This window comes from Pieris napi, chromosome 7 (genome assembly GCF_905475465.1).
Source record: "Pieris napi chromosome 7, ilPieNapi1.2, whole genome shotgun sequence".
Classification (NCBI taxonomy): Eukaryota; Metazoa; Arthropoda; class Insecta; order Lepidoptera; family Pieridae; genus Pieris; species Pieris napi.
Window position 1 is genome coordinate 10,607,034 of NC_062240.1, and position 13,226 is coordinate 10,620,259.

At 34.7% G+C, this 13,226-nt stretch overlaps 2 protein-coding genes across 3 annotated transcripts; one reads left to right on the forward strand and one right to left on the reverse strand.

The window, feature by feature from the left end:
• Window positions 1-2,949: 2,949 nt before the first annotated feature.
• On the forward strand, window positions 2,950-5,509 carry LOC125050990 (myb/SANT-like DNA-binding domain-containing protein 3). Of its 2 annotated transcripts, XM_047651101.1 has the most exons (4): window positions 2,950-3,821; window positions 4,041-4,251; window positions 4,472-4,765; window positions 5,395-5,509. In XM_047651101.1, the coding sequence occupies exons 1-4, from the start codon at window positions 3,642-3,644 to the stop codon at window positions 5,493-5,495; spliced, it is 786 nt and encodes a 261-aa protein (XP_047507057.1). In that variant the 5' UTR covers window positions 2,950-3,641; the 3' UTR covers window positions 5,496-5,509. The 2 variants fall into 2 exon arrangements, 1 of the variants encoding a protein (XP_047507057.1); XR_007117233.1 differs by lacking the exon at window positions 5,395-5,509 and having other exon boundaries at window positions 4,019-4,251; window positions 4,472-4,663.
• Window positions 5,510-7,267, reverse strand: LOC125050989 (putative nuclease HARBI1). The gene is made up of 2 exons (XM_047651100.1): window positions 6,706-7,267; window positions 5,510-6,326 (listed from the first exon to the last, which is right to left on the reverse strand). The coding sequence occupies exons 1-2, from the start codon at window positions 7,006-7,008 to the stop codon at window positions 5,544-5,546; spliced, it is 1,086 nt and encodes a 361-aa protein (XP_047507056.1). The 5' UTR covers window positions 7,009-7,267; the 3' UTR covers window positions 5,510-5,543.
• Between the last annotated feature and the right edge of the window lie 5,959 nt (window positions 7,268-13,226).

Genomic DNA, 13,226 nt, shown 5'->3' on the forward strand with positions numbered 1-13,226 from the left:
TAAACAAACACGGAGAGAAAAAAATCGTTTTATACATTATAAAAACTAAATGAAAATTGATTTCAAAGTGTCTTATGAAAAATGGCTACCTCATTAGGAAAACTTTTATGAGATTCCTTTTATCCCCAACACATTAAAAATCATGATATTAAAACCATGATAACAATGAAAACGTACACGTGAAGTACCTACCTGTGTTGCCATGGCCGCTACCACTTCATTCAGTAAATTATTATGGGAAAATGGCGTGGTTGGCAAGAATTATGGCTGTGTAACGTTAGCAAGTGCAGTGCTGTATCTGGTAATACTAAGTTAAAAAGAAAGTGCACTAGCCCCAACACTAGGATTTCCTGTGTCGAAGGCAGCCAGTCTCTTCCTTTTGACATGTTAACGTAACGTGATTTTACTTAATTAGCTTACTACATCATTGTACAATTATTTGAGTCTATACTAATACAAAATTCCTATCGTGTCATTAATACCACCAAAATGTCTTAAATGTGTTAATAATATAACAAATGATGCTGTGATTCTGAAATCCAGAGAAATTAACATTTAAATATACCCCTTAGAACCTAAAAACGTAAACGCTAGTTAACGTTTTAATCCTATATTATATTTATTGGTTGGTTGTATCGTTCATTCGTATTCAACTGATAAAAGTGCTCTTAGCTTTTGTTTGAATTTTATACTCCACTTCTATGAACTCATCACGCCAATTTTATAAAGTATTTTTTTATTTCGGTAGTAAGATAAACTTTACTGATAAAAAGTAAGTTAAAAGCGCACAAAATGATTGCAACTAACAAGTCACGCCGCTCAGTTTGACAGATAAGCGCCAATGTGTCTATTTGTAAAAACTGACGTGGGTTTGTGACCCACTTTATTATTATGTATAGAAATATTAGATATACATATAGTCCTTTGAAAGTTTATATAGGCTGAACATTTGTAGAGGACGCAATTTTATTTATGGTTTAAACTCAAGTATGTGGGGTTGGCGCCCTTGTCCCTTGGCCGCCATCTTGAAAAAAGGGGTGAATACACGTTTTTAGCCCTCAAATTGTAACTTTTCAATGGACTTATACTCGTATATGATGAATGTTGCTAAACTTAAGTTTTTAAACAAAAAATTTTAACACTAATAATTTTCTAAAATCTTAATATATTTGAAGTCAATCTTAATATATTAATCAATTACCTGAAATAAATATAGAAACAACATTTAGAGATTGTTATTTCTTAAAAGGCAGATATAGATTAAGTAATCTAATTCCTAATTAAAATCCGAAAATGTTCTAACAAAATTCTTCGTGTAAAAATTCAAATGACACCAAAACTTCGCCTTTTTCTGACTAACAAACTCAATATTACAATAAAATAAAGGTCAGTTTGGACACATAACTAACAATCTAAAAGAAATAATTATATGACTGTACTATTAACAACGAAGAATTATGTTGCTTTGGAGATTCATTTTTATTCGATACATCTCGTTTTAGTGTTAATAATATAGTATTTCGTATTTTTGATAACATTTTAAAACTCTGGTTTCTTTACTTTAAATGTTCTATTTTGGCTGTCGATATTATGTACTTCCGTAACCCTGGAGCAGACATTTGACTGCCTATGATAAGGTTTTTTTAAATAAATTAACTACATTGACAATAAACTACATTACAAATAACTACATACAACACAGAGGGGCACTTGAACTTAAATGGTAATTTAATTAAGTATTTATCTGGAATAGATCCTGATTTGTCTAGAAGAAACTGGTCAGTGAGATTACCCTTTTACTACAACACTTTTATTACCGGTTTTGTGATGCAAATTGAGCGTATATTTTTATTTTATAAGTAAATTAATAATTTGAATACAATGACGTCAAGAAAGCCATTATCTTATGTTAGCAAGACTTATTGACGAAGGTGTGTCAATTGGCCTGTAACTAAATATAATCTTAGATTTGGGTTAGTCATAGATATAAATAGCAGAGATATGTCCAATTTATATTGAAATAAGGCTTGCACATGTTCGAAAGCTGCTTTGCATTACGTGTGTGTAGCGTAAGAGCTGCTGATAGAGCTTTTTAATAATTTATTATACTTAACGGCGTCTCTAAATTATATTAATTACATTCACGTAGGTGATTAACTAAATATGCTATATATTAATATAGTGTCATATTATACAAACACAATTATACTTATACAGAAGCTAAGAAGAAGGGTTCATCAGTTTAAGGTTGGTATTAAAAGGTAGCTAATATTGAAAATGTACATTTATCTCTCTTAAATAGAATAGTTTTGATAAACCTATTCATTCTTTATTTGATTTCAAATGTTTCGGTGAACAACACACATGTTATAGAAGACATTGTTAATCGATTTGTGCACTATTAATTTAGAATTTTAATTCTAATTATTACAGTGTTACGTTAATGTGCTGTAATACGACCAAACGGTGGTTGATTTACTTGTTGACTGTCCAACTTTTGAAACAGCCCGGTGTGACCTAGAGTTCGAGACATGTTGCTCGAACACAAACAGAACGCAGCTGGAAAAATTCCGTGTCAAATACGTCAGTCGGCCAGAGATGCCAAGCCTACCAGACCTAGCTTAAGTAAATGAAGTCCATTTTTGGGAAAGGGGATAATAGACACCCCTGCTGTTTAGCTCCCAGGCCATATTTGCTTGAGCGCGTGTTCTAGGCTATTATAGGAGGGTATATAAAAAATCTGTCCAGTCTATAATATGTCACTTCTGTCTCAATATATATTTTTTAAATATTGTCTTTCAAATTAGAACATTAATTATAATAATTAAGTATAATAGGTCTCTTTAGGTCTGGGCCTTAGATTTCTGAATATGTTTCATGATCATTTTTAAGTAGGCAAGTAAGTGATCAGCCTCCTGTACCTGACACACACCGTCGACTTTTAGGGTCTAAGGGTGAGATCTATAGTCCGCACTTGGACTTTACTCTGACTTAACTATCGAGCTAAGACACAGTCGGTATTTATAGAGCAAACTGCGAATCCCTCCCTAGTGTTGGCTTAGCTTAATCTCAAGTCCACGAAATCGACGACTTACCAAAAACTTTGACTATAAGCCTAACAAAAATAATGGCCTAAAATTTGCTCTACCATCATATCTTTTACTGGACTTTTTATTTTTGTCGGTTTTTAATGAACGGTGTTGCCATTTGGTATCAGAGTTCCATAGACTTTGGGAAAAATAGAATTTGAATTCAAAGAAATTTTAAATGATCTTGATAAATACCTATGAAATGCATGAAATAAAATAATTACACATTATTATGGTATCTATTGTTGTTTATTTACATTATTTATATAAGTGTTCAACCCCATTTTTGAGAGATCTTATAAATAACTGGTGTGATATCGTATCTGTCATCTGGCAGCACTGGCATATGTTGACAACAAAATTCAAACTACATAATATAAGCAAACCAACTTCGTCTCTCGCTAATCGCTTCACATCCGTTGACCGTTATTTTCGATTACCTGAATCTTCTACCTTTTATTACCTGACGACCTTGCTTGCTCAACGGATTTTGTACCTGCTTAAACGACTGACCACGGCTATTCTCACTCGGACCGGACTCGCTCACAAAAAATGGATAAAAAAAAACAGAAGCCTTACTCGGAATATGAGAGGCAACTGCTTGTACAGTTGGTTCAGTCAAAGATTGGCATTCTAGAGAACAGGAAGACGGACGCCGTTTCCCAAAAAAAGAAACACGAGGCTTGGGAAGAATTAGCAATAGAATTTAATAACTCTAACGTGTCACATACTGTAAGTAATCCACCAACATACACTATCTATAAATATCAATATGCTGTACGATAATTACAAAGATAGATATATAACTAGAGTATAGTTAGGTACAAGGATAGAATGAGCCAAAGCCAAAGCAATGCTAATGTAACCTTGGTGGTAAATTTTGGTTTGATAAAATTTTCATGTTTGTCATATGAACTTTTATATTTCAGTACAATTTTTTTTCGATTTTAGGCTGATTCTAAACAATTAAAAAAGATGTGGCAAAATATGAAGGCAAAAGCTAGGGATGCCAAAACCCTTGAAGCCCAAAGGAAGAGGACAGGAGGAGGACCAGCACCGCCTGAAATGGGGCCAATGGACACTCAAGTGATTGCAGTCATGCCACAAATAATGCCATCAATAGATGTGCCAATAGACTGTGACACATTAACTACAGTAGAAGGTAAGATCATTTCCCAAAGATATAATTCCTCATCATTTTCAACCAACTCACATCCACTGCTAAACATAGGCCTCTCCCAAAGTATGTGACAACACTCTGTTCTCACCCCTACCAGACTTCTGGACAGGTATATTAGTTGACCTGCATGTTATCTTATTCTAACCAATAAAAGACATACCTATATGATAACTTTTAACGATTTGACTGTTTACTTTTATAGCTGGTACTGGTTATGACAACGACGGTGAAAGCTGGAGACCAAAGAGGGCAAGAGTGTCCAGTATAGAGGCCACACTTGAATCTGTAATTCAGCCGGGAACAAGCCAGGACTGGACTGATGAAGCTGGGTTAACGGAAACCAGTGTTGAGGTCACCACTAAAAGTGAACCCTCTCAGCTATCAGCTACACCATCAGCGATCAGAAAAAATAAAACTTCATTTGAGGATATTAAAAAAAAATTGCTGTGGCAAGAGTTAGACAACAACAAAAAAAAATTTGAGATAGAAGTGGAACATTAAGAGGGCTATTCGTGCAATCTATAATTTAAAATGTAGGGAATCTCTTAGAGATAAATTCAAGGAAATTAATATACTTACCTTTCCCTCGCAATATATTTATGAAAATATTATGTATGTATACAAAAATAGTGATAAGTTTACTAGAATAGAACATACGCACAATGTTAATACACGGAACAAACGCAGGCTGCAATTTCCCCGTACTAGACTATCTAAAGTTAGTAATTCTTTTTTGGGGAAAGGGATACTCTTCTTTAATAAAATCCCAGAAGCTCTTTTATCACTGCCTTTCAATAAATTTAAGAAATGTATTAAAGAAAAGCTGTGTAAAAAGGCTTACTATAAAGTCAACGATTATCTAATTGATAAAAGGGCCTGGGACTAGTGCTAGACAGGCTACTTCTAATTAATTTGCGATATTTGTTATAAATAAGTTTTGTTTGATGATTTGCTGTTTTAAAAGAGTACCGAGAGTTTTTTACGCCGGCTTTTTCTCTCGGCCTACACCCTCTGTCTTCTTTGCCGATGAGTAGGGATGCCTTCAAATTTAATGACGTGGAATAAGTGATACATGTATCTTACGTTCCATAATAAACATATTTTATTTTTTTTTTTTTTTTTAACACATGAAACTAAAAAATCAGTTAGAAATCGAATTTCTTCGACATAAATATAAATTAGAACTAGAAATTTTACAGTTTAAAAAAGAATCTGAAAATAAATGATTAAAATGAAACAATTTTTGTTTTAATTTTCTTTATTACCAAACCAACCTAGTTAAATTGTGCAATCACAGATTGCCGGAATGCTAGACCTGTAGTAGATCTTTCATTGTTTCTGTGTTGTTCGACTTCTGGTGTTTGATCAGTAAGATCACCATCGTCATAAACATCCCCTCTCTGTATACCTATATTATGTAATACAGCACAAGCTATAATTATGTTGCTGGTATTTGTCAATTTTGATCGTAGTCCTCTCTGCAAACATGGAAATTTCTTTTTCCAAACTCCGAAAAACCTTTCAACAATATTCCTAGTTCTCAATTGAGAATAATTATAATTATTGTCAGCTCTTGTTTGTGGATTCAAAAGTGGTGTTAACATGAAGTTCAGTGCTGGATAGCCGCTGTCACCTACTAAAACTCCTTCTAGTTCACCATTTACCAGTCTTGCATACGCCTGGCTGTTTCTAAATATCCTGCTGTCGTGTGAACTTCTAGGCCACCTAGTCACTATATCAAATATTTCGAGATCAGGCCCTATTATAGCTTGCACATTTACAGAAAAATACCCTTTTCTATTCCTGTATGCTTCAGAGTGGGTGATACCTCTGGGTCTATTAATTTTAATGTGGGTACAGTCAATAGCTCCGATTATATTATTTAGGCCATGGTGCGTATTAGATTTTCCTAATTCTTCAAACTTCCTTTTGACTGTGGTCATATTTCTTGGAAAATTCACAAATCTAGGAAGTAATTTACTCAACTCTGCGGAAACTTTATTTACAATTAAGCACACTGAAGATTGGCTTATGCTGTTCAAATCACCACACACCATCTGTAATTTCAAGGAATAATTATTAGTTACATATATGTTATGCTTCTGAAAGTCAGAAGACAAATGTCTTCAACCAGTGTGTCCTGCCAATGATGATGCATGGTGAAGAAACATCACTGACACTGGTTAAGCGAGCAATGGGGAGAGCTATGCTTGGTATTTCTCTGAAGGATCAAATTAGAAATGAGGTGATCCGTCAGAAAACAAAGGATACCAATATAGCTGTCTGTAAGGTGAACTGGCAATAACAATTTGTCCGATAGTGACCTAGAACAAGCAAAAATAGCATGGGACGCATTCTGGCCCACTGGACTGACAATCTGAAAGTACTGTCTATATCAAATCGAAAAACAATACATATTTATGACCACAATATTACCTGAAAACATCCAGTTGCATAAAACCTTAATGCAATAAGTATTTGCAATTGCGGTAGAATTGGCAATCCTCTGTTATTAAAAGGTTGTAAGTTTGTAATTATCAGTGGCAGGATCACATTTAGTACCGTGTGTTTAAAAAAACGGTACCTTCTTTTAAATTCATTCTCACTGTACAGCTCGAAAGGATTTTGGTTGTATTCGTTCCGAACATATAGCTTAGGCATACGGGGATTCATATCGGCTGCAGTTCCTAACGTTTCAATGTTTTCTATTGAAGTTAGAACTCTCTCTATATTCTCCATTGTCACTTTCGATATTGAAAATTCGTATCAAAGCCAAAACACAAAACGTCACAGTCCTTCAGGAAAGCGTAGGTCTTAAGTAGGTATACGGGATCGGTACAGGTCCAAGTCACAAAGCCAGTCGTTGTTTTAATAAATATTTATATGCTCAAACAAACAGAAACAGAGAAGTGAAAAAGCGGTTGAAACTTTTGAATTGTTGATACAAGTTCTCTGTTGCTGTTGCCAAAACAATGCGATCCGTTCTACGTAACAAAATTATTGCAATCTTTAAATACATTTTCTAAAGGTTACTCGTAAATTTCTAGTTATTGCAATAATAAAATAAATAAATACATAAATAACAATAAATTGAAGATATATGTGTACCGTTTTAGATGTTTAAATATTTGTTATTGTTTACTTTTTTAAAGGATAATAAACAAAGTATTGCATGAAATGAAACATCAATTTGTATTTTGACATTTGCTGTCTTAGCTTGGGCTTAGCTTAATCTAACCGTTAAAATGTCTATAAATACGAAATCATAGTTTAACCTTAGTGTACACTAAGCAAAGTTTTTCGTAAGGTAAGTCTGAGCAAAGTCCAAGTGCGGACTATAGATCTCACCCTAAGACATGTCGGTTTCCTCACGTTGTTTACCTTCACCGTTCGAGCGAATGTTAAATGCGCACATAGAAATAAAGTTGGTGCACAGCCTATAACCTACGACCTCAGGGGTGAAAAAAAGAATATAATGCTATAAAAGTAAATACAGTCGAAGTTGAATTTAATTTGTTTGGCTCTTACGGCATAATGGTTTATCATGATAAAATTTGACCTAAAGTAAATTGTAACACACGGGTGTATACTGTATCTATAGCTTAACGCGTGGACTGACACATTTGTTTTTGTAATACAAATAATATGCAAATCACAATACCAGATTAATAAGTAAAAATTAGACATAATAAATGCAAATATTCGTTGTGGAATATAAAATTTATGACTTTTTTTATTTACAAAATCTTGCCAACGCTCGGCACACTAATACATTGCTACATAAAGAACAATAAAATACAAGATTTAATGTGACAAGCACTTATAGGCAAATATAAATAACGCGAAGAGAAAAAAATATATCGATTCAAAATATATAAAACTATTGGAAAATTGGTTTCAAAGATCTATATAAAAAAATGGCGTCCTCGTTAAGAAAACTTGTGTTACATATCTTCCATAAACACATAATACGTCATCGTGTGTTAGGTTTTTTTCGTTACGGAATTGCTTGATTCGGTCGCCGCGCTCAAACAATAAGAACGTTCACGTGGTGTACCTTTGCCGTTGTGCCATGACCCCTACCATCTCATTCAGTACACTATGATAGAAAAAAGGCGTGGTAGGAAATAATTAGGGCTGTGTAACGTTAGAAAGTGGACTGCTGCATCTGACTCAGGAGAAGACACAGTTCACGAAGCTTATACTACGGCCCCTGTACGGGAGAAGGCCTTGGAGGAGGCCTTTTGGTTTCTTCCACCTTATTTTATTTTTTCCCATCGTCAGCCATCGCGAATTTTTTCCAGCTTCCCTTCCGATCCCGTCAGCCCATCGCTCTATTGGTCTACCCTTGTTCCTTTCTCCTTTTGGACCAGTCCATTCGGTTACTGTTTTCGACCATCTGTCATCTGTATAATCGGCTACGTGCCCTGCCCATCTTTATTTAAGTTGTATGGCATGTTGTTCAGCATCAATTAATTGATTCATTTTACTTAGTTAGCTTAATACTATACATCATTGTACAATTTTTATAGCCGATACGAATACAAAAAACTCCTATCTCCTATATTAATGCCTCTTAAATGTGTTAATAAAATAATCGTTTGTAATAAAATACCTCCTGCACGTTTGCCCCATGTTCTATAAAAAAACTGTGTTTCTACTCAGAATGAGTCTGTATGGGTTTACCTGTAACGATGTCAAGATATTACGACAAAATTGAGTGGTCCTTTTATTGTCGTTATACCCGAAATCCACTGTATTTAATAATACAATTAAATATTGTATCACTATATATTCCGCTGAGACTTATCCATTTATCCATTCCGCAAATAAGACCGTACATATATCAGTTCTAGATCGTATCTAAACGCAACTTAAATTCGGTAGTAAGATAAACCTTACTGATAAAAAGTAAGTTAAAAGCGCACAAAATGATTGCAACTAACAAGTCACGCCGCTCAGTTTGACAGATAAGCGCCAATGTGTCCATTTGTCAAAAACTGACGTGGGTTTGTGACCCACTTTATTATTACGTATATAAATATTAGATATACATAATATATATGATGAATGAAACAATTTGTTGCCGAAATAATTATAGATTTATTCTAACCTTTAGTTTTTAAACAAAAAATCTTGAAACTAAATATATGTGAAGACAAAAGCAACATTTAGAGATTGTTATTTCACAAAAATTTAGAATTTAGATTGTTATTTATGTGACTATCACATAAATAACAATCTAAAAGAAATAATTCTACTGTTCTATTGACACCGAAGAATTATGTTCCTTTGGGGACTAATTTTTATTTGTTACATCACATTTTAGTATTAATAATATAGTAAGTTTTGGTATTTTTAATAACAATATAAAAACTCTCGTTTCTCTACTTGAAATGTTTTATTTTGGTTGTCGATATGTATTTCCGTAAGCGTTCCTGCACACGATGCCGTCACCGCGCCGTTGCCGCGCCGACGCCGCACAATTACTCTGCAGATACGAGTCGCGCGAAACCTCGGCGCAGCGGCGGCGCGGTGGCAGCGGGCTTTACGCGACTCGTATCTACAGAGTAATTGTGCGACGTCGGCGCGGCAACGGCGCGGTGACGGCATCGTGTGCAGGAACGCTAGCCCTGGAACAGACATTTTACTGACTCTCACCAGTGATAAGTTTTTTAATAAATTAACTGATTACTACTTTCCGCTAAGCCAAGAAAATAATGTGTATTTGAACACAGGTGATCGGATAAATAAGCGTTAATAACTACAACACAGAGAGGCACTTTAACTTAAATTGTAAAGACAATTACATATTAATAACAAATTAATTTAACTAAGTGTTTAACTGGAATGGATCCCGGTTTGTCTAGAAGAAACTGGTCAGTGAGACCACCCGTCTACTACTCCACTTTTAATACCGGTGTTGTGTAATAAGTAAATTATTAAATCTTCATTTATAACAATTCAAGGTCTGAATTAAAAGTATGATTATTTTGACGTGGCAGTAAGTTTGAGCAGTGTTGGCCTAGTGGCTTGAGTGAGACTTTCATTGCTCAGGTCGTAGGTTCGATCCCCGGCTGTGCACCAATGGACTTCCTATGTGCGCATTTAACATTCGCTCGAACGGTGAAGGAAACATTGTCAGGAAACCGGCTTGCATTAGAACCAAAAAGTCGACAGCGTGTGTCAGGCACATGAGGCTGATCTGCCTTTTAGATTGTCAAATAATCATGAACAGATAAAGAAATCTGAGGCCCAGACCTAAAAAGGTTGTAACGCCACTGGTTTTTTAAAGTTTGAGAATAAAGAAATTCAACGCGCACGCATTATTCGATCGAAAATGACGTTACATATATAAATTGTCCGGTAGCGTGTGAACGACATTGTACGCCGTATTGGATATTGTTCAATAATGATCTGTGAAGGTTTCAAATTTTTAAAACAATAGACGCAACTCCTTGCTTTAATTATAGATCAGAATAGATTCAGTGTAAGCCGAGTATTGTTCTTGATATAGGCAATGTACATAAACACTTTATTTACATTATACAATCCTAATAACGGTGAAAATACAAGTAGACTGGATGGTGGGTATGGTACAAATGGGTGCTTACTGCTAAGAGTAGTACGTACGTGTATTCCCGTACAAGGGACAGGGGACTCAATCTATAGTATATAGTATGAAATAGAAGATACGTTTAAAAAGTATACTCGATATTATATTCTTAGATAAAAGTCTTGTCTTTGATTGTATTTTATAGATTGATTTGATATTGCATATATTTTAAATGATTTTATTTGTAATAAACAAGATGTTGATCAGCCTTCTGTGCCTGACATACGCCGTCGACTCTTTGGGCTAAGACAAGCCGGTTTCATTACAATGTTTTTCTTCACCGTTCGAGCTAATGATAAAGTGCACATAGAAAGGAAGTACATTGGTGCACTACCGGGGATCGAACCTACGACCTGAGGGATGAGAGTCGTACGTTGAAGCCGCTAGGCCAACACTGCTCAAACTTTTACGTACCATTATTACAACTGTCTGCCACGTCACAATAATATAAGACCTTGAATAACTTATTAATGAAGAATTAAATAATGAAGATGACATGTCATCGAATTTTGGATATTTTCCTCACGATGTTTACCTAGCAAGTGATTATTACGCATAGATGGATCATACATCCGGACACAGCCCGGATTTAAAAACATGATCAAGGGATTGAGTCCTTGATCATGTATTTTTGAGGGATTTTCACAAAAGCTCTGTGTGTCAAGAACGTTATTCCTCTTACAAAAGACAAACTTAATTAAAAGTCATGTTTTGTGTCAGAATAAAAGAACGGCGCCATTAATTAAGCAAGTTGTGGAAAGTTTATATTTTAAACAAAATTTATATCAATTAAACCGTTAATTATATACTGGTTCAGTGTAAACAAAACTATTTTTGGTCGAAGGTAAACGTATGTTTCTAGCAGTGTTGGCGTAGTGGCTTCAGCGTGCGACTCTCAACCCGGCGGTCGTAGGTTCGATCGCCGGCTGTGCGCCAATGGAATTTGTATGTGCGCATTTAATATTCGCTCGAACGGTGAACGAAAACATTGTGAGGAAATCTCAAAAATTCGACGGCGTGCTAGGCACGGGATCACCTACTTGCCTATTAGATTTACAAATGATCATGACACAGATACAAAAATCTGAGGCCCAGACCTAAAAAGGTTGTAGCGCCAGTGATTTATTTTTATTTAATCGTATGTTTCTAAATCTACTCCATTTTTAACATCAATTATATCTGATATTCAGTAAATGTATTTATTAAAATAATAGTACTATTTTTCCAGTAATTATAAGTGTACGATCCAAGGCTGTACCGGTTAGTGTAATGTAAATGTAATGAAGTAAAGTTACAAAAATAAGCGCACCACAACTTGAAGATTATGCATTTACCACTGAGCCATAGATTCGGTACCATTTTCCGTTTTAACATATAAATGTTATTAGAAAACTTTCCACATGTAACTGTGTAACCTATAGATATGTATTATATCTAATATATATCAGAATGACAATCTGAAATATATAATCTATAATTGTATCTAAAACATGTTGATTATAAATAAGTTGATTTAATTTATGTAATTATTAATACATATGATAATCTAGAGTTCTAGTTAATGTATCAAGTAATAATCTTGTGGAGTTATATCTTGTAGTTCATCCAATATAGATAACCATTTTTATAACTAAATCTTCTGAATTTCAATGTATATAGGTAGACGAGTAAATAACTGAAATGATATAATTAGTTAAAATTTTAATGAACTATACTTAATAATAATGAATGGTGGTATGGTAATGAATTGTGCAAAAGCTTGACTTGTCCTATAGCCCCTATATGGGGCACAGAGCGTCCACAGTGAGTCACCATCGCGTTCGGTCTTGAGCCTCGTATTTCACCTCGCTCTAAGTATTTCCGGCTCTCTTCGCCTCATCTGCAACTGTTCGACGCCAGCCTTGCGATTCTGTAACTCACTTTCGCAAATATGTCGCATATATATAATTTTAAAATATTGCTTTACAATTTTTGGAAATGGATAACCATATACTTAGAAGAGATTCCAATCATATCCCCAAGCAGGCGCTTGATTGGAACCCACAAGGAAAGCGGAAGCGTAGCGATTCTGTAACTCACTTTTCGAACTCTACAAGCTCCCTCCTTATAAGAATGCCAAATGTAAAATGACTGCTTCACGACTGATTTGAGCGCGACCGCCGCTGCGATAACCGCTGTGAGAGTTCGAAAAGTGAGTTACAGAATCGCAAGGCAGTTCTACGCCCTTGACTTGCGAACTGGTAGTAAATGTAAATTTAGAATCAATTTAACATCTTTTCTGTTGAAGTTCATAAGTGTTGGTTACCTATATGAATAAAGTTATTTTAAGTTTAAATGTATT

Bases quoted from the DNA above. Each gene is read 5' to 3' on its own strand.
- LOC125050989 (XM_047651100.1), bottom strand. From the start codon at position 7,008: ATGGAGAATATAGAGAGAGTTCTAACTTCAATAGAAAACATTGAAACG. The intron at 6,327-6,705 runs GTAATATTGTGG...TTGAAATTACAG, and splicing joins ATGCAACTGGATGTTTTCAG to ATGGTGTGTGGTGATTTGAA.
- LOC125050990 (XM_047651101.1), top strand. From the start codon at position 3,642: ATGGATAAAAAAAAACAGAAGCCTTACTCGGAATATGAGAGGCAACTG. The intron at 3,822-4,040 runs GTAAGTAATCCA...TTTCGATTTTAG, and splicing joins ACTCTAACGTGTCACATACT to GCTGATTCTAAACAATTAAA. The intron at 4,252-4,471 runs GTAAGATCATTT...TTACTTTTATAG, and splicing joins CACATTAACTACAGTAGAAG to CTGGTACTGGTTATGACAAC.